The sequence below is a fragment of the Nansenia antarctica genome (genome assembly GCF_963989245.1).
Source record: "Nansenia antarctica genome assembly, chromosome: 6".
NCBI lineage: Eukaryota > Metazoa > Chordata > Actinopteri > Argentiniformes > Microstomatidae > Nansenia > Nansenia antarctica.
Window position 1 is genome coordinate 35,472,819 of NC_137676.1, and position 20,000 is coordinate 35,492,818.

The following is a 20,000-nucleotide window of genomic DNA, read 5'->3' on the forward strand; positions in this document are numbered from 1 at the left end:
AATCCCGGTGAATGTAAACCTTATTGTCTTTTTTTATTATTATACTCGCACCAATATGTATTTATTTTATTAATAGATTTTAAAAAGACACAGGATACCTTACACCCTCCCCCCAATGGTATAAAGTGCTCTGAGAGAAAAACAACAACACAACCACCTACACACAGTTTGTCTGGGGGAAAGGAATATCATGCAGAACAAGGTTGTCTCATGTTCAACTGAGCTTCTCAGGAGACGGTGAGGTGGAATGCTTTGTGTTTGAGCAGCGGGGGAGCAGCGCTGTCTGAGGACGGCACTGGGGGAAGAGAGAGAAGAGAGAGAAGAGAGAGATCCACCCACCTTCTACTCAACACCTCACCATAACGAGGTGAACTTTTTGCCGAAACCGGAGATGGCTGTCGGAGAAAAAGAAAGAAACAAGGAAAGACAGAACACAGAGAGAGAGAGAGAGAGCGAGAGAGAGAGAGAGAGAGAGGGAGAGGGAGAAGGGGAATACTTTACTTTCAGAACGAACATAATAGAATGATGTTGACTGTGACTGTATTGTGTTATGTGTGACGGTTTACACAAATACACAAACGGATTCATTCATTCGGTCATTCACACTATACCAAGTACATTAGTATGCAGTGTAAAGGCTATATGGGTATCATATGGTATGGCGATACAGAGAGTGTAAAAACATGGAGTTTGGTCTCCAGCTCTGAGGCACCTTCTCCTAGTTTTCCCGCCTGCTCCGCTGCTCCTCCAGGCAGGATGTTGGAGAGGAGGTTCCCTTCGGCCCCTGGCTGTCCTGCCGCCGCGCTGCCGATACCGCCGGGTTTAGAACCGATACCACCGGCCTTGGAACCTGCAAGAGGGGGTGGGGGGTAGAGGTAAGAGGAGACGGCAGGGGAGGAGGGATGAAGAGAGAGAGAGAGAGACAGAGGAAAGAGTTTTCCATTACCGTTTAAACTGCGCTTATTGAGGCCACACAGCAGTGCACTGTTCATACACACCATCTACAGCAGGACTAACCATCCCTGACCCCAATATCTACTCTATTCCCCAAACACAACAGTCTGTTCGCCTGGTCCAGAGGTGCTTGTGGAGAATGTCATGTCCTTTTAAGGCGGATGCCGGCAAGCAGTGACACGGAAATGAACCTTTCCTTCTCCGTGTGTTTGGGAGTTTGGGATTATCCGATCCCATTTTTCCACGGCGTGTTTCTCTAGATTATGGATCCCCGGGATTAAATGGCGAGTCTTGACACCTATGATACCTGATTATGTCATCTCTGTCCCAGTAAAGCATGTGGGAGAGTGTTAGTTAGTGTGAGTTTATGGGGCTTTTCCACTAGAGGGCTGACCCGGGTCAGCCCAGGCTGGCCTGCTTCTTTGGCGCTTTTCCATTTGTCGGCCTTGATCAGCACGGCGCGGTACGGCACGCTTCTTTAATAATAATAATAATAATAATAATAATACATTTATTTTATAAGGCGCCTTTCATGGCACTCAAGGTCAAAACACAAAATACATAGAAATATACAGTATAAAACATAGCCAGCAGCAGAGCAGCACGGGAAAAGTAAATCAACACGGGTATGCCTGCGTAAACAGGTGGGTTTTGAGGTGGGTTTTGAATGAGATGATAGAATCAATGTTCCTGATGTCGGGGGGGAGGGAGTTCCAGAGGCGAGGGGCGGAGCGGCTGAAGGCTCTAAACCCCATGGTGGACAGACGGGCTGGGGGGACGGTCAGGTTGATGGAGGAGGCAGACCTGAGGGACCGGGTGGGAATGTTGATGTGGAGGAGGTCGGACAGGTATGGAGGGGCGAGGTTATGGATGGGCTTGAAAGTATGGAGAAGGATTTTGTAGTCGTTGCGGTGTTTGATGGGGAGCCAGTGGAGTTGGTGTAGAATGGGGGTGATGTGACTGATGACAGGGGTTATGGTTCTTTAGCTACTCTTCGAGGGCAGGAACCTTTTTGAGAGCCGGAACCTTTCTGCCAGGCTGCGTGTGACGTGTGACGCTGCACACCGTTGATTGGTCAATGGAAATCGTCATCCCATGTTCATAGATTTCATCACTAACCGCCATTTTTAAATACCACAACAGATTTCGCTCTAGGAAAATGTCACTTACAGTTTCTGTAATAACGTATTAATAAAGATTTGAAAAAATATGATAACCATCGTATTATCTTAGTTTAATGTCATTTCAATGCATCATATAACTTTTATTTACAACAAGCATAACAAAAAATCGCTATTATGGCGATGTCCTGTAGAACTGAAAGCGGCAGTTAACAGGCAGGTAACATCCATATGCTGTATACTGTATATAAATAATGTCGGTGTCGACCGTGATAGCAGTGTCGTATCGACACCATTCAAATGGTTTTGGATTCCCTGTCCTCTCCCCTATCCGGACACGTTTGAATTGTTCTCCTAACCCACGGTAGATCACAGTTATTAACCCGCAAAGGGTGCCTCCGGGCACCGTGTTTGTCCGTGAATAACACCGGCTATGAAGGTGGTACAATCACAATACTACTTTGCTAACTTCACCATCGGTATACGGTAATTTTGAGCCCTGAACCACCGCGCTGACACCCCGAGAAGTTATGCTTTTAACCGTAAACTCAATGAACCAGGAGTTCACCCGCTGCTGCAAGCGTATCTATAACGAACGCGCCCCGCGTCAGTCAGCCTTTCCGTAGAAATACGTTGCACCGTTATATATCTAACGTTACATGTTTTAAGGCTGATCTGTGCATGATAGTGCTGCATTATGTTGATCTATTTATATCGATCTATTCTTGCCAATTCCTTATTACCAGTGGAAAGGGGGAAGACTAAAACACTTTGAATGGGATAGATAGGACTTTCCGTTCAATGGAGGAAGCATGATACTTCAAACTACCGTAATTCATGAACTATACCCAATCTAAAAAATTCAAACAGTTTCTGAAAGCAGAGAAGTTGCCCTTTTTGAATAGTTTAGGTTTTTTAGGCTTATTACGGTAGTTCACCAACAAAAAAAGCACAGTGCTCAACGTGTCAGGAGACACGCATTTCCCCCCGCTGATCTGTATAGTGGGGGGGGGGGGGGATCTTATGACACGTAACTCCTCCTTGTCCCGGGTCGTTCAGTATAATGGAGAAGCGTTTCTCAAAGTACGGCACGGCACGGCACGGCTCGGATACAAATGCGGCCCGGTTCGGGTCTGTAGTGGAAAAGCGCCATTAGAGAGAGAGAGTGTGTGTGTGTGTGTGTGTGTGTATGCCTGTGTGTGTGTGTGTGTGTGTGTGTGTGTGTGTGTGTGTGTATGTGTGTATGTGAGTGTGTGTGCGTACGTGTATGTGGTGTGTGCGTGTGCATATGGAGTGCATGTGGTGCGTGTGTGTGTATGTGGTGTCCATGTGGTGATTGTGTGTGTGTGTGTGTGTGTGTGTGTGTGCGTGTGTGTTTTACCTATTCCTGTGAGTGGGGGTTGAGGTGTTTTTGCAGGCAGGGTGGTGGCTGCCTTGGCCCCTATGGCAGTGACAGGGGGGACGTCGACCTTCGCCTGCTGGACAAGGGGGAAAGATCAGGAGAACGTTACCACAGAAAAACTGGATTGATCCGTCTTCCATTTCCCTCCAGATTATCCTCGCTTCCTCTCAGATCTCATGCAAAATGTATTCAGAACAGCACGTCAAGATAAGAGAGGGATATTAATAGGGGATACATTATTTACTATAGAAAACACCGAAAGCCGGTTATGGTGAGCATTGTTCATTCAAATGGCTGACATAAAAATGTTTCCCATCGTCTTTATTGACCAGAAGCCAGGTTTAACCCTGTGTGAAATGCTAATATAGCAATGATGAAGAGAGCTGTTTAACAGTCTGCTGCTCTCCTACTGTGTTTTATCTGACAGACTTATGCATGAAATGATGGGTATTAACAGCGCCAGAGATCATTGGTCTGAACACAGTGGTAGCCAATCAATCAGGCGTGTGTGTGTGTGTGTGTGTGTGCATTTTGAGATCCGAACCGGGAATAGGATCTCAGAGAGGGGTCATATGCACAAATAATTGGTTTAGGCCTAATTGGTTTAGCATGGTGGAAGTTTGCCAAATCAACACACATTATCGTTTCATTCAATTTAGCCCCAGCGAACGGACGCAATGTATTTCATTGATTTCGATCCCTTCATTTAGAATTTTCTTTTAATCATACAATGGGCCGTTCAGGGAGGACAAATGGAGCGAGTGTCAAAGTGAATGAGCTGAGAGGCTGGGGTATGATTTACTCTGTATGATTTACTCTGTATGATTTACTCTGTATGATTTACTCTCAACACCATTTTCATAAGAGCTTTAGGAATAATTTCCTATCCAGTCCTACCCCCATATATATATGTATATATTATTATTATTATATTATTATTAGAATATATATATATATACATATTATAATAAAGGAAATAATAAAAGGAATAAGGAATATTAAAATGTTAAATGTTACTATAACAACGTGGATAGGTACTGGATATGTTGTCAGTATGGTATGCAAAGCATGACACATTGTGAGGAGAGAATTGAACATTGTATATTCTCTCCTGTTGCAAAAATACCAATGTATTCACAAACACACAGCAACCAACTAATGGAAACTGGGGTGGCGTCTTTCCGCGGGAGACATTTTGGGGATGTCTCTGCTCCGGGTGAATGAGAAGAGACAGAGGCAGTTACACTGTCGCTATCTGCACCCACTGTGCTAATCACAAGACCAGATAAGGTCTGCCAACAGGGGCCTCAGCACACATTTAAATAAACCCTCTTCTGAGAGTGATGTTCTGGGCCTTATCAGGGGAGGAGGAGGGAGACAGAGAGGGGAGGAGAAAGGAGGGAGTGAGAGAAAATAAATGAGAGAAGGAGAGGGAGAGAGGAAATGTAGGACAATGTAAAAGAGTCAATGTAGATGGAGAGAAAATGAATGTTTATATACTGTACATCAGACAGATTGTCATGCACTGTGCATTTTGTGGAAATGTTTCAATGCTCTTTAAATAAAGTTGATGTGTTTTTTTGGGGGGGGTTGATGTACTGACCGCAGCAGGTGGCAGTGGTCCAGCTTGGGTCTGGCGTCCAGCAGGGCCAGGCTGACCAGGTTTGACCTGCTGCTGGGCCTGGGCTGGGCCCCCGGGCTGCTGCTGTTGCTGCTGCTGCAGGGGGGTGGTCGCTGCAGCTGGCTGGGCCCCCCTGGCCGCCTGGGTCTGGGGCTGCTGCTGGAGCTGGGTCCTCTGGCCTGGAGGTCCATCCTGCTGGGAGGACGGACCACCCTGCCTCCCTGACCCCGGAGGACCGCCTGTGGAGCCCTGTCCCCGGCTGGAGCTGCTGCTGCCGGGCCCCCTGGAGGACGGCGGGTGTCCCTGGAGGTCTTGCTGCTGCTGCTGCTTCCTAGAGGAAGACTGCTGGTGGTGGGACGACTGCTTGGACGAACGCTGGCCGCTGTGGTGGCGCTCCGACGGCTCCCGGGAGTAGTCGGATGAGTGGTACCCCTGGGAGGAGCGCGAGTCGCCACCTCGCTTCCCGGCGGAGGACGACGACGACACCTGGCGGGAGTCGTGGCGCAGGGACGGGTCCTTGGGGTGGGCCTTGGAGGACGAGCGGGACGAGCGCGGTTCGTCCGAGTGGCGGGACGAGGAGGAGTGCCTCCCGGAGCTGCTGCTGCCGTGGTGACGGTGGCCGCCGCCGCTGCCGTCGCGCGGGGCGGAGTGCGAGCGTCCGTGGCCGTACTCGTCCTGGGGCCAGAGGTCCTCCTCCGGGGGCTCGTCGTAGTCATGGTAGGTGTGTTTGACGTGGCGGCTCCGGCCGGACGAGGAGTGGCCCCGGCTGCTGTAGTGGCGCGAGCCGCGGACGTCCCGGGGCTTCTCGAACCAATCCGTCTCCTCCTGGCCCAGGTGGTAGGCTTTGGAAACCAAGAGCAGATCACAGTCAATCTCCATGTCTGACGGAGACAGAGGCATGCAGGCTGGGACCATGCAAAGGAGGGGGAAGAAGAGGACAGAAAAGAAAGGGGGGGGGGGAAACAGAGAGAAGAAGGGAAAAACAAAACAAAAAAAGAAAAGAGAGCCGAGATTTACTACACCCATCATGCAACAATACAGACAAATCACCAGACACTAAAGACAAAACCATATCCAACAATAATATCAATCGTGACACATACATGCTAATAACACACACACAACTTTATAACACTGTAAAAATACATAGAAGAAAAAGTCTTCGTAGAAGAAAAGCGATGCACCACCTGAATCTGAGGACATGCGAGAGAAAAACTAGAACGACGAGAGGAGGAGCTGAACGTGGCGGTGGCAGCGGCTCATGCAGTTTCAGGCGCTGGGCACAGACAGACAGATAGACAGACAGACAGACAGACAGACAGACAGACAGACAGACATACAGACAGACAGACGGACAGACCGTCCCCGGACGGACAGACGGAAGGACAGACAGACAGACGGACAGTTGGCTAAGGCGAGAGCAGCCAGTTAAGCCCTCCAGACGCAAACACCGACATGCATCGTGTCTCTCTCTCTCTCTCTCATCTAGTCTTTTCTCTGGGTGGGTGGGGGGGATTGTGTAGACGTGGGCAGTGGTGACTGGCATACATTTCCCATTTACCTTCGCTGTCAGAAACAGCGCAATGCATATCGTCTATAATGTACGCATCGTCCGGTTTGTAGACGTGCGTCCTGGGCAAGTCCCGGATGTGGTCTTGGACGTCGGGCAGGGAGTGGCTGGAGCCGTACTGGCCGTAGTAACACTGACTACTGCGCCCGTCGTACGCCTGGCCCAGGACGGGGCTGAGGGGGCTCTCCTCCTCCGAGTACTGCCGGGTGGGGTGGCGGCCCCGGCTGTAGGAGTGGTAGGAGGAGCGGTCCGTGCCGTCCCTCTCGTAGGAACGGCTGCGGTAGCCCGCGTAGTCGCGGGACGAGATCTTGTCCATGCCGTAGCCCGTGGAGCGCGAGCGGCCGTGCGACGACGCGTACGTCCTGTCGTCGTCCTCCTCCACCACGCCGTAGTACTGCCGTGCACGCTCGTACGCGTTGCCGCTACCCTTCTTCAGCCCGTAGGCCATGTCGTCCTGGAGACGGCGGGCTCGCGACACCGCCGCGCAACCGCCGGCGCCGGCGCCGCCACCGCCGGAGGTCATGCCGTACGACGCCAGGTCGGCCTCCACGTCCCGGGCCTCCTCGATGGGGGAGAACTTGGACATCTTCTGCTCCATCATGCCCTGCTTGCGGTGGTGCTTGCTGCGTTTGGACGACATCACCACCGCCGGCCCCAGGCTCTTGGACCCGGAGGAGTGCTTCTGAACGCCGGCACTGCCACTGCCACCGGACGAGCGGCCCGGCGCCGGGACCGTGGAGGTGTGTCTGCCGTAGTCGTCATAGTAATAGGGGGCGGACCCCCCACCCATGCTAGTGCTGACCATCATGCTGCCACTGCCACCGCCACCGGCCACTACACGGCCGTGCCCGTGCATCATGTCTGACCCTCGCGGGTGGTAGCTGCTCTTACCCCTGCCGTGCTGGTCGTACAGGTCTTCCTCCCGCATCTCCCGCATCTCGTCCTCCGGACGGCCGTAGGAGCCGCTGCCTCGCGACGATGCCGGTGGGGGGATGCCTCCGCCGCTCTCCCCCGGGTAGCGTCCTCCTCCTCCGTGTCCTCCTCCTCCTCCTCCGTCTCCGCGGTGCATCATGTCCTGCGTCGTCAAGCCAATCCCCGGCACACCGCCGCCGCCACCTCCGACCTCGCCCTTGGTGAGCTCGCTGATGTCGTCGCACATGACGTAGTTCCGGGGCAGGCTCTGCTCCAGGCCTGACGGGCCGTACAGAGACCCATCCGTGGCGTAGGTGGACGGGCTGTCCACGTTGTGGAGGCGGTCCGATGTCAGCGGCGCCTCGGGGCCCTTGTAGTGGCCGTAGGAGCTGTTGGCCACCATGGACGTGTACTGGCCGTACCCGGAGCTGGCCGTGGTGGTGGTGTAGCCGTAAGCGTTGGCCGTGGTGGTGGTGTACTGGCCGTACCCAGCGCTGGCTGGGGCGGAGGTGTACTGGCCGCCGTAGCTGTTGGCTACCGTCGCCGCCGGATACTGGCCGTAAGTGCCCGACACTGCTGCGGAGTACGGGCAGTAGGTGTTGGCCATGGTGGTGCCGCCGGTGTACTGGCCGTAGGGGGCGCCACCGGAGGAGGAGTAGACGGCATCCTGAGCCGTGGTGGTCACCACGACGGTGGGGTTGCTGATGACCTCGTAGTTGGTGGGCATCTTGTGCTCCAGGTCAGCCAGCGAGGTCTGCCTGGGCCTCTGGTGGACGGTGAGGATGTCTGCCTGGGACTGGTAGGGGGCGGTCTGGCCCCCGGTGTAGGACACCTGGCTTGGGTATGGAGTGGTGTGGGTGGGGTAGGGAGGTTGGCCGGGAGGGGCCGGGGAGAAGCCGGTGTGGCTGGGCTGTGGTGGCTGGGACTGAGGAGGGGGGCCCATACCCAGCCCTGGCTCTGTCTGGTAAGGGGGCTGGGTCTGAGGGTAGGTGTGGGAGGGGTAGGCCCCCTGCGCTTGGTAGGATGGGGGAGGAGGGTGGGTCTGGAGTGGGGTGGGCTGGGGCTGGGCCTGGGCCTGGGAGACTGAAGGGTAAGGGGGCTGGTTGAAGCCCTGGGTCTGGTACGGGGTGGTGGGCTGGGGGGCGGGTGCCTGCTGGCTCTGGGGGTACTGGTAGGAGACGAAGGACTGGGTGATAGGAGGGTACTGGGCGGCGGTGTTGAGGTCCGAGGGGAACTGGCTGAGCGGCGCCGTACTCGGCCTGGTCAGCAGCCCGTTCTCCCTCTCGTAGGACACGGCGGCCGCCGCCAGCCGCAGGTTGTTCAGCTCGCTGTCGGACATGTAGTCCCGCGCGTCGCCCATGCAGCGCAGGTAGGCGATGTCCCTCCGCTCCCTCTCCTTCACCAGGGTCTCCTTGCGCTGGTGGATGCCCAGCTCCAGGTAGCGCAGCTTGGCGTCGATCTCCTTCTCCTCCTCCTCCAGCTCGGCCTGCTGCTTGCGGAGCTTGGTGGACTCCTGCTCCACGGCCTTCAGCTCGTGGGTCAGGTCCTTCAGCAGGCTGGCCTTGGCTGCCAGGCCCGGCCGCGAGCCCGTCTTCAGGGAGGGCATGGAGGGCATGTAGATCTGGGGGAGGGCGGGGGTGATGACGGGGAGGTGGGCCTCCTCGGGCGGGGGGCTGGGCAGCGTCCGCTTCACCTTCCTCAGGAGGGAGCTCTGCTGGAGGGCGGCCAGCTGGAGAGGAGACAGACAGAGGCAGAGAGAGAGAGAGACAGAGACAAAGAGAGAGAGAGACAGAGAGACAGATGCAGAGGCAGAGACAGAGACAGACAGACAGAGACAGAGAGAGAGAGACACAGAGAGAGAGAGGCAGAGACAGAGACAGAGAGAGAGAGAGAGACAGAGAGACAGAGGCAGAGACAGAGAGAGAGACACAGAGAGAGAGACAGAGAGACAGAGGCAGAGACAGAGACAGAGAGAGAGAGACACAGAGAGAGACAGAGACAGAGGCAGAGACAGAGAGACAGAGGTAGAGACAGAGACGGAGAGAGAGAGACACAGAGACAGAGAGAGACAGAGAGACAGAGACAGAGACAGAGGCAGAGACAGAGAGAGAGACACACAGAGAGAGAGACAGAGAGACAGAGGCAGAGACAGAGACAGAGAGACACAGAGAGAGACAGAGACAGAGGCAGAGACAGAGACAGAGAGAGAGAGACAGAGACAGAGAGAGAGACAGAGAGACAGAGGCAGAGACAGACGCGGAGAGAGAGAGACACAGAGACAGAGACAGAGACAGAGGCAGAGACAGAGAGAGAGACACACAGAGAGAGAGACAGAGAGACAGAGACAGAGACAGAGACAGAGAGAGAGAGACACAGAGAGAGAGAGACAGAGACAGAGACAGAGACAGAGAGAGAGAGACACAGAGAGAGAGAGAGACAGAGGCAGAGACAGAGACAGGGAGAGCAGGGGTTAGCGATGAAGCAGTCAAATACTACAACAACACAAACATTGCTCTACAATATCTATTTATCAAGGAAAGAAATAAGACGAGAATAAGAAAGAAAATAGACAGAAAAGTGATAAAGTAAGAGAAAATGAATAAGAAATAAAACATAAATGAATAATGCTTCTATTTCAATCTATTCGAATGCCAGTATTCTCCTACAATTGAACAAAGTGAGCGTCTCCAGATTAAATATGAATATTAAATTAAACATTACATATTTCAATATTGCATCCTTTGATATACCCCCATGTCTATAATAGTTGCTGTAATGAATTCATAATTTCATCGAGTTAATTAAACTTGGGACTCCATTGGGGGTTAAATTAATCACATCCACAGTCCCCAGAATGGTTGGGGGAAGAGATAGTCACAGAATCTGAAGGCAGGGTTATAGAACAGCACTTCTGTATAGACGAAAGATACAGTGCCCTGCATAAGTAAAGGGACAGTGAAGCATTTGTTTCTTCTTTCGGCTCTATACTCCAAATGTTTGGATTTGAAATCAAACAATTACTATGAGATTAAAGTAGATATTTGTACATATACTGTATACATATTTGTGTACAAATTGGTTTCACCATTCAGAGATTACACTTTGAGCCCTATTTCAGGGTACACCAAAAAAGTATGAGACAGATTCATAAAATGTCAGAAAAAGCACTCATTTTTAGTATTTGGTCGACAACCCCTTGCATGCAATAACTGCCTGAGGTCTGTGACCCATTGACCCCACGAGAAGCTGGATAACTTCTTGGTGATGCTCTGCCAGGCCTGTACTGGAGCTATTTTCATCTTTTGAGGACATTTGCTGTAAGCCTCCTCTTCAGTAAATGAAATGCATGTTCAATCGGATTTAAATCTGGAGATTAACATGGCCACTTTTTGTCCCTGAAAAACTCTCTAGTTGCTATAGCAGCATATTTTGGGTGATTAGATAATCTCTACTTTAACCTCATAGTAATAGTTTAATTTAAAATGCAAACCTTTGGAGTGTAGAGCGAAAAGAAGAAAAAATGTTTCACCTCACATTACTTACACCGGACACTGTATTTCTGTTTCTGTATTTCATGTTTCTACCATGACATTATGTGTAAGTAGGGTGCAAAATATGATTCCAGTGAACAGGTTTTGAAATAGCAAAAATAATAAATAGCAAAAAAATACAAACAACATACATCCAAATACAATAAAATAGCTCACAAAATTGGAATCCACAATTCTCCTTCTTAAGAAGAGTAACAGTCCATCACAGGGTCAAAATGTATTCGTAAACTGTGTATGTTGATGTATAGAAAACTAGACACAGGATTGGACCATTGTGGTAATAGGCCAATTCCATAAATAATCTCAACACACGATGTTACAGCACCATTAAAAACATAACTCTTTGCTGTGTTTTTGGTCTCTGTATGTGTTTGGTATAGACTAGGATGTTGTGGATAGAAAGGGTTGAGAATTGAGAATCTTCCTTCTTCTAGCACGACAACTCCCAATGGCCCCAAGCCTGAGCATAGATTACTTTTCCTGCTATGACTGGTGGACAGATGATTCACTTACTTAGACAAATGTATTGATTGTAAGTCGCTTTGGAATAAGGCGTCAGCTAAATGCCAAACATGTCAAATGTAATGTAGGTGAAGACCTACCTGGCTCTGGAGAGCTTGCTGCTGGTACAGAGACAACCTTGCCTTGGTGTGTTCATCCGTGGTGGGGCTGAGGGGCTTGGGGTCCGACATGGACCTCTGTGTGTTCTTAATGGGCCGAGGCATGGTGGGATGGCGCTGGGGCGACTCGGCCGTGTAGGACTTCTGCTGGGGGGTCACGTGGGCCTTGTTCAGCCTCTCGTTGGACAGGGAGTTCTCCAGGAGACGATGGGGGGAGACGGGGGAGACGGGGGAGTACAGGACCTGGGGGGACTTGGGGGTCTGGCGGATCAGGTTGGAGAGGGACTCGGTTTGGAGGTGGTGCGGGGGCTGATAGTTGATCTCCAGGGGGTCCGGCCTCCTCCGCTCAAACTTGGCCACGTTCTGCTGCTGGCGCTGGGTCAGCGGGTCGGCCGAGCCCACGAGCTGGGAGGAGCTGGTGGAGTAGGGGCTGACGGTGGTGGGCACGCTGAGCTGAGGGACCACCACCCCCTGGGACTGGGCCTCGGGGTCCGTCTGGCAGGCCAGGCTCTGACCCTTCTGGGTCCTCTCCGGGCCAGAGATGTAGTGGACGATCTCCACCTGTGGGGTTGAGAGTCCTATGTTTACCATGGTGATCGTTTATACCGCTGTACTGTGTGTCAAGACAATTTTCCCTTGGGACAATAGAGCTGATCTAGTATTATTACCTTGTTGGGGTCTGGCACGGTGACGTGGATGGCCGGGGAGACCCCCCTTCCCAGCTGGTCTGTCTCAGTCTGGCAGGAGCCGTCCATGATGGTCTGGACGGCGATGCTGGTGGACGCCGTTTTTGAGGCGGCTGCCGCGTCGGCCTTGGAGTCGGCCCCGGCCTCGGAGTGCTTGGAGAAGCGCGACCTCCTGCGTCTCACGGGCTGCTCCCACTCCACCTTGTCCTCGTCATCGTCCGTCTGGACGCTGCAGTCCACGCTGCGTCGGTTGCGTCTGCGCCGTGACATCATGTACCTAATCAAACAGCCACCGAGAACATACTGGTTAAGTCTGGCTTTTAGTAAAAAAAATACAATTGTTTTAAGCGCTATACATGCAGTATACGTTTGATTTTTATTATTATTATTATCGATCCTCATCATCATCACCTCTCCTCCCCGTCCTCGTCGTCAGTCTGGACACAGCTATCTACGATCCGGCGGGCTCCGTAGAACAGGACACTCTCTCCTTCCACCCCGTCCCTCAGCCGGGGCATGGAGTTCTGCTTCCTGATGTTGCTCCTGTTCTCCATCGGTTCCTCGTTGTTCCTCAGACACATCTCAGAGGAGGAGTTGGGCAGGGATCTGGAGGAGAAGAGAGGAACCAGAGAGAGAGAGAGAGAGAGACCTTGCATTAGGAACAAATAAAATATGTCTTTAATATTCAGGACACTGAAAGGTTTCATTCATTCACACTCTTTTCAAACATTTTATTTGATCAGTTTTCTTTCAGCAACATGTAGCCTAATACCCTTTAGCTAAATGTAATTATGTAGAGGAGAGCAGAATAGAATAGAATAAAATATGTGTCTCTGTTATTGCCCTTAGGCCACTAGGACATTGCCACTAATCCCCACAGGTTTACCTGGAGTTGAAGCTGAACTGTCCCTCTCCACCATACTGCTGTCCTACAGGTTTACCTGGTGTTGAAGCCGACCTGTCCCTCTCCACCATACTGCTGTCCGTTCTGGGCCACAACGGCAGCCAGTTCCGCCTGCACGCTCAGAGCTGCAGCTGCTGCGGCGGCAGCCGTGGCCGTCTTCTGCCTCTTCTGCTCCTCAAGCTGCTGCTGGAGCTGCTGTTGCAGGGACTGAATCTGGTCGAGCTGAGCTTTCTGCTGGGCGAGCTGCTCTCTCTGCATCACCAACTGGTTCTCACGCTCGTTCTGTTGTTGCTGTAAGACCTGCAAGGAAGAGTTGATATGTAATGAATGATTCGTACGATATGGGTGGACCTGAAAAGAGATGGGGTTGTTTCATGGTAATGAGTGACTTGTTTGATAACGGCACCTTTAATTGCTAAATGAAAAGGATACTGTAAGTAGAGGACTATGAATTGAATGAATTGTTCCTTTACAATAAAACACTGAGATGATTTGAAAATGTGACTTGACTGATGTTTTCTCTGCAATTTCAATCGATCTCTATCTGTCTGGACATCTAATCCCAGGTGCCTCTAGGTTGGTTTTGTTTAAAGCCACAGTGCATCTTTTGGGGTTATGATTAGAGAAAGACTGTTGTTTTAATCTCTTTAAAGTATCCATAAGTCATATTGTTCAAAACAAGGTATATTTCACGAAATCAGATAATCTTACAGACTGTGGCTTTAATATGTTTCAATCAATACGTTTCTTTTAAAGAGTTTTTCTTGGCTCGTTGGCTGTTTTTGTTATTCATCAGTGTCTAAGTGTGATGGGCTTTTAACAAAACTTAATAAGACAAACAGGTTCAAAAGAAATGTACCTGTTCCTTGATGGTCTGCAGCTCCTGTATCTCTCTCTGCACGAGCATCTGTTCCTTCTCCCTGTGTCTCTGCAGCTCCATGCGCTCTCTCTCCAGCTCCTCCTGCAGACGCAGCTGACGTAGCTTCTCTAGCTCCACCCGTTCCCTCTCCATCTGGAGCAGCTGCTCCTGTTGCCGCTGCAGCCTCTCCTCCTCCGTCTCCGTCTCTGGGTTGACTGTACCTGGGGGCCCGGCGTGGGGTGCTGGGCCTGGGGGTGGGGGCTGAGTGAGGCCCAGAGCCTGGGGCTGAGCATAGCTGTGAGCTGGGGGGTAAGAGTGGGCATGCAGGGGCTGGGGCGGCCCAGGAGCTTGTGGTTGTTGGGGTGTCGGAGGCTGCATGTGTGTCGGGGGAGGCTGTGCCTGGTGCTGGGGCTGACCTGGGGCCTGGGTGTGGAGGTGCAGGTGACTTTGAGTCAGGTTCATTGGCTGCTGCTGGGGCTCTGCTGGCATGGCGACGGGGGCTGTGTGGGCCGAGGTGTGGGCGACAGCAGCTTGGCCCATCAGTTGACTAGGAGGTTGGCCGAAGGGTGCGCCCGCCGATGATGTCACAGAGGGCTTCCCCAGGTAGACTGGTGCATCCTGGGCCGTAGTTATGGCCATCGGCACACACACAGGCACCGCCGAAGTGGTGGCTGCTGGGAAGACGCTGGGCGTCGGGTATCTGTACGGTGCCTGCGCTGACAGAGGCATCCGTGGGTTGACAGCAGGCATCCTGGTGAGGCTCGCCAGAGGCACGGGGGTCATATTGGCTGTAGGGTAAGGCCTGTACGCCCCCCTCAGCACTGGCCGCATGACAGAGGAAGGCTGGGTGGTGATGGGCAGGGTGGAGGCGATGGGGGTGTTGATGGTAGAGTAGATCATCCCATCGGCTGATCTCAAGGCGGAGGGATACATAGCTCTAAGGCTGGCTTGTCTAGCGTTGATGAGATTGGTCAGCGCTAGGCTGTGAGAGATAGGCTTCCCATCAGGTCCGTATAATAGGTTAGTTCTCATAGCAGTCAAGCCTGTCATGTTTAGCCTGCCACCAGGACCGGTCCCTCTTCCTACCCCATACTGCATCAGCTCCGGGTTGCTGCCATAGCGGTCCATTGAGTTGAGGGCTGCACACATCCGGCTGATCTCCCTGGCTGTGGTGGCGCTGTACTGGGCCAGGTTGGACTCCTGGAAGCTCGCCAGGTCGCGGGAGGTGTAGCCGTAGTCGGAGCTGATGTTCGACAGGGAGTTGAACCTGCGGATGGGCAAGGCCTGGGCAGTGATGTCCCCCTGGTGACGCAGGTCTGTGTAGGAGCCGTATTGCATCCCCATCCCTAGGTAACCTCCCTCATAGGCATGTTTCATAGTAGTAAGGTCTACAGCAAGCTCTCCTGATGCTTGGATGTGTGGGTCTAGCTTTGAGTGGTAGGACTGGAGCCCCGCGTCTGCTAGGTTCGTTTCAGACAGCGAGGGCTGTAGCCGCCCAGGGTAAGGCAGAGTGTAAGCTTTACGTCCGTCCATTGGGAACTCGTGGTATAGATGACTCTCAGGGTCAGACTCGTAGGTGAGAGGTGGTGCTGAGGTGGGCTGTGGCACTGGAACAGCCTCATTCTCGTCCACATTCGGGGGCTTCTGCGAGAAGGGACCCCCGACACAGGTGCCCCCGAATGGAAGGCGGTAGACCACATCACAGCACGCCGGCTGGTTCTCAGCTTTAATCTGGCCTGTAAGCTCCATAGCGTCTCTCCCCTCCTCTATCGGCTTCACCAGCTGGGTCACCGGCGGCCCTTGCGGAGCTCCGTCGATCTGCACCATCATGGCGAGAGGGGCCTTCCCCCCAGCCAGGTTCACCACCCCCGGAGGGGTGGGCTTACTCTTCAGCTCCAGGGGAACTCCTCCAGTACCATAGATATCAGTGGTGATCGCTGGGGATATAGCACTGACTACAGTCTGGGTGTTGCTGGTCTGGCTCACCAGGAGATCCTTCTTCAGCAAAGGCAACTGGCCTGGGAGGGTGTATCTGCCGAAAGAAGAGACCTGTTGCTGCTGTTGTTGTTGTTTTTGTTGTTGTTGTTGTTGCATCTGGTGGTGCTGTTGTAGCTGCTGTTCTAAGAGCTGTTGTTGTTGTTGCAACTTCTGCTGTTGTTGAAGAAGCTGCTCCTGCTGGATGCTGAGGTCTTCCAGCTTAGCGTCGATCTTGGGGATGGACGGGTCGGTGGGCGGGGGCCTGTTCTGTGAGAGGCACACGGCCGAGCCCATGCCCTGTCCCAGGTCCATCCTGTTCTGGAGAGGGTCCCCGTAGACCATGGGTTGTCTGGGCTGGCTTATAAACATGGAGGCTGCCACGGTGACGCTGACGGTGGTGGCGGTGGACACCATCACGTGGGGGTGCTCCTGGGAGTTCAGGTTCATGATGAGGGGTTGGATGATGGTGGAGTGGCGGACGGGGCTCCCCTCTGGCCCTCCTGTGTATCGACGTGTCTCTGTGGCAATAGAGGTCAGATCCATACCTTGGTCGGTTATGATCACAGGAGCTGGTTTCGTAGCGGTCCTCAGGTCCACCACACTTCCACCATGGATCATTTGACCTTGTTCTACTCTACATGTCCCGGGCACAGTTGAGATCCTGCAGAGTGATATGTTCTCCATGGACATTGACCCACGCGTGTATGTGCTCGCTGTGGTGACCATACTAGTGCCAACACTGACTTTCTCCACCTTCTGTGTTCTGTAGAAGCCATGCGGAGGGGACTGGTGGTATGGTGGAGTGTCAGGGGGGCTGGGCTGGGGAGAGTAGGCGTCGAACGTCGACTGGCGGCTGAGTCTGGTCGGCGATGACAACGGTGAGGTTGCGGTGTTGACAGTCATTGGCTTGCCTGGGCTGGTAGGTTCAGAGCCCATATATGAAGCATCCTGGGAGGACTGCTGTCTGAAGAGGCGTGGGGATACAGCACGGTGAGGGGTCTGGGTACCCTGGGCCAACACTGGGGAGGTGGGGCCGGACCCCCCAGATGGGACCACCATACCCGGGCTGAAGGTCTGGGTGGAGAACTCAGCGGTGGCTCTCCTGGAGGGGGAGCGTGTCGGGCTCTGGTTCGGGGGCGAGGGGGACAAAGGGGGGCTGGAGCTCTTGTAGTAAGAATACATCTTTGTAGAGCGGGCCTCTATGATGTGCTCTGAGGATGTGGCGCCGTCTCGAACCTGGACCCCTCGGCTCTCTCCCACCCTCCTGGCTACCACCTCTCTCTGGCTATAGGCCTGTGTGATCTCTGCTATCTTACTGCACACATTGGAGACTGTCGTGGTCGATGTAGCGGGACCTCCGGTCTGACGTCCATACATAGTAGACTGCGTTGTAGTCATGGTCTGACTGACGCTGGGCTGAGATATAGTGACCGCGTCCCTGGCGTAAACACCATAGGCCGCTATGGTAGTGGCGGCCGCCACAGGAGTGATTCCATTTTTACCGGCCTGGCCCTTTATCCTGTCTTTGGAGAAGTGCTGCGTCACACGGACATCGGGGATCCCTCCCCTGGTCTCGGCGAAGGAGACCGGCGCAGACAGCTGTGTGGGGCTGGTTCCAGGAGTCAGGAGAGCGTTGCTCTGCTCCAGGAGCTTAGCGAAAGCAGAGCCTGTGTCCAGCAGCTGTTTCTCTGGGTAGGTGTTGACCGTCTCCACCTGCTCCTCCGCCTCCTGCTGCTGCTGGAGCTCCAGGGCCGAAGACTGGTGCATCTTGGTGATGTTCTGTGAGGTCTGGCGGATCTCCTCGTAGATGTCGCCAGTCTCTGCCCCCTCGTTCTCGTAGCCTGCCTGTTCCGGTTCATATTCGTAATCGTCCTCATACCCTTCTCCATTGACGTCCTCGTCATAGTACTGTTGCCCTGTTCTCCCTTGCTGCTGTTGTTGTGGTTGTTGTTGCTGTTGTTGTTTCTGTAGCATCTCTGCTTTCCTCATCATCTCCTCATACACCTCCTCAGCGCTCTTCAGTGGCTTGCTACTCGAGGAAGAGGCAGCGGTGGTCGTGGTCGACGACGTCTTCTCCGTGGGAGAGTACAGAGACATGAACGTGGGCAGGTTGTACTCGCTGCCGGACTTGTAGAGTTTAGACTCGTAGCCCTCGGCCTCTGAGTCCAGGCTCTGGGGGGAGTACTCCGAGGCTGACGACCGGTGTAGCTCCTCCATCTCGGCAGCCTGTCTCAGCTCCTCTGTGGGTGAGGCATCTTCGATGGGGGAGAGGTTACTGGGGGGTGTCTTGGACCTCTCCCTGCGTCTCTGAGCCCTCAGCTCCTCCTTGTCTCTCTTTGTCTTCCTGGCCGTGCTGCGTATCCTCGCCTGCTCCAGGTCTCTCATCTTCTCCTGCTCCCTCAGAAGTTCCTCCTCCTCCCTCAGCTCGTCCTCCTCTGAGGAGTCCTCTATGGTGGGGAGGAGGGGGCCGTGGGAGCGGTGGCGCGCCTTCCTCTGCTGTTTGGCCTCCTCCAATCTCTGCCTGCGGCTGGGGCTGCTGTCGCTGTCGTCCTCCATGGAGGAGATGGAGGTGGGGGAGGTGCCCGAGGTGTAGCTGGAGGTGGTGGGTGGGAGGGTGGAGGAGTACTCGCCCCTGGAGCGCTCCTCGGGAGACCCCGTCAGGCTCTCCATCTCCAGCTCGGGCTCACGGTCCAGGCTGAGGTCGTTCTCGCTGCTCAGGTCCATGTCGCGGCTGTAGCTGCTGGTGTTGTTGAGCTCGATGGTCTTGAAGCGTCGCAAGCCTCCCAGGCTTCCCTCTTCCCCTTCCTCTGCGGAGCCTTTGTAGACATCCGAGGAAGACTTGGTGTCCTCCTCGAAGCTGCTGGAGTGGTGCTGGAGGCGCCTCTTCTCCTTCCCTGAGTCGGAGATGTGCTTGTGTGTCTTTTTGGGCTTCTGATAGCCGTACCCTTCGTCCTCCTCGTCCTCCTCCTCCTCCATCTCCTCCTCATCTTCATCCTCTTGGTCCTCATCCGCGCTCATCTCCATGATCTGCCTCCTCATGAACTCTTCGTCCGTCATCGCCTCCGGCTCCGGCGGAGTCACAGTCTTCTCCTCCTTCGCCTCCTTCTTGTGCTCTCGTTTCCCCTCCCAGTCTCCTCCTCCTCCTCCTCCTCCTCCTCCTCCTCCTCCATCTTCCTCCTCCTCCTGTATGTCCTCCAGCTCTTCGTCAGAGTCGTACGCCTCCGGGGTGATGGACAGCGACCGCGGCCTCTGCTTCCTGTCGTCGGCGTCCCGGTCCCGGTGGTGCCTCGTCCGTCCTCTCTCCCGCTCCCTGTCCCTCTCCTCTGCAGGCAGGGCCTTGGTGCCCTCCAGGAGGGGCCTCATGGAGCTCTCCAGCTTGGTGATCTCAGAGGGGCTGGGGGGGCTGCCGCGCCCACTGATGCCTCGCTCGCTAAGCTTCATCTCTTCCTCCTCGATCAGGCCGGTGATCTCGCTGTGGGAGCTGGAGATGCCATCCGAGCTGTAGCCTGTGTCGCTCAGGCTCTGGGGGCTGCGAGACAGGTCGTGGGTGCTGTTTTTCATGGTCTCCTGAAGGCAGAAGTGATGAGAGGAGAAAAACAACACATTAGGGAGAAGGAATGGAACAGATATGTTCTTTTGCCGTCTCTGTTCATTCATTTCAATAGATGCTCCTATGCGTGTCCTCCCATGGTCATGAAGTACAGCGAATGTTAGAGCGGAACACTTCCAGCTCCACTTTGAATTTATATGAGCACTAATTCACTTTTGCTAAAGCCTTGATGGCATTGCATATTCATTGGCGTGCTGCCAATGTTCACCTCTT

The 20,000-nt window shown here is 53.6% G+C and overlaps 1 protein-coding gene across 1 annotated transcript in view; it reads right to left on the reverse strand.

The window, feature by feature from the left end:
* Nucleotides 1–354: 354 nt before the first annotated feature.
* bsna (bassoon presynaptic cytomatrix protein a) overlaps nucleotides 355–20,000 on the reverse strand; it is a gene marked incomplete at both ends in the record, with an annotated part of 20,482 nt that continues 836 nt past the window's right edge. The window contains 10 exons of the mRNA XM_080533819.1: nucleotides 355–395; nucleotides 713–850; nucleotides 3,457–3,553; nucleotides 5,081–5,940; nucleotides 7,560–9,309; nucleotides 11,734–12,312; nucleotides 12,420–12,714; nucleotides 12,849–13,043; nucleotides 13,379–13,641; nucleotides 14,201–19,744. Of these exons, the coding sequence (XP_080389945.1) occupies nucleotides 355–395; nucleotides 713–850; nucleotides 3,457–3,553; nucleotides 5,081–5,940; nucleotides 7,560–9,309; nucleotides 11,734–12,312; nucleotides 12,420–12,714; nucleotides 12,849–13,043; nucleotides 13,379–13,641; nucleotides 14,201–19,744 (9,762 nt within the window). The remainder of the gene's footprint in view (nucleotides 396–712; nucleotides 851–3,456; nucleotides 3,554–5,080; nucleotides 5,941–7,559; nucleotides 9,310–11,733; nucleotides 12,313–12,419; nucleotides 12,715–12,848; nucleotides 13,044–13,378; nucleotides 13,642–14,200; nucleotides 19,745–20,000) is intronic.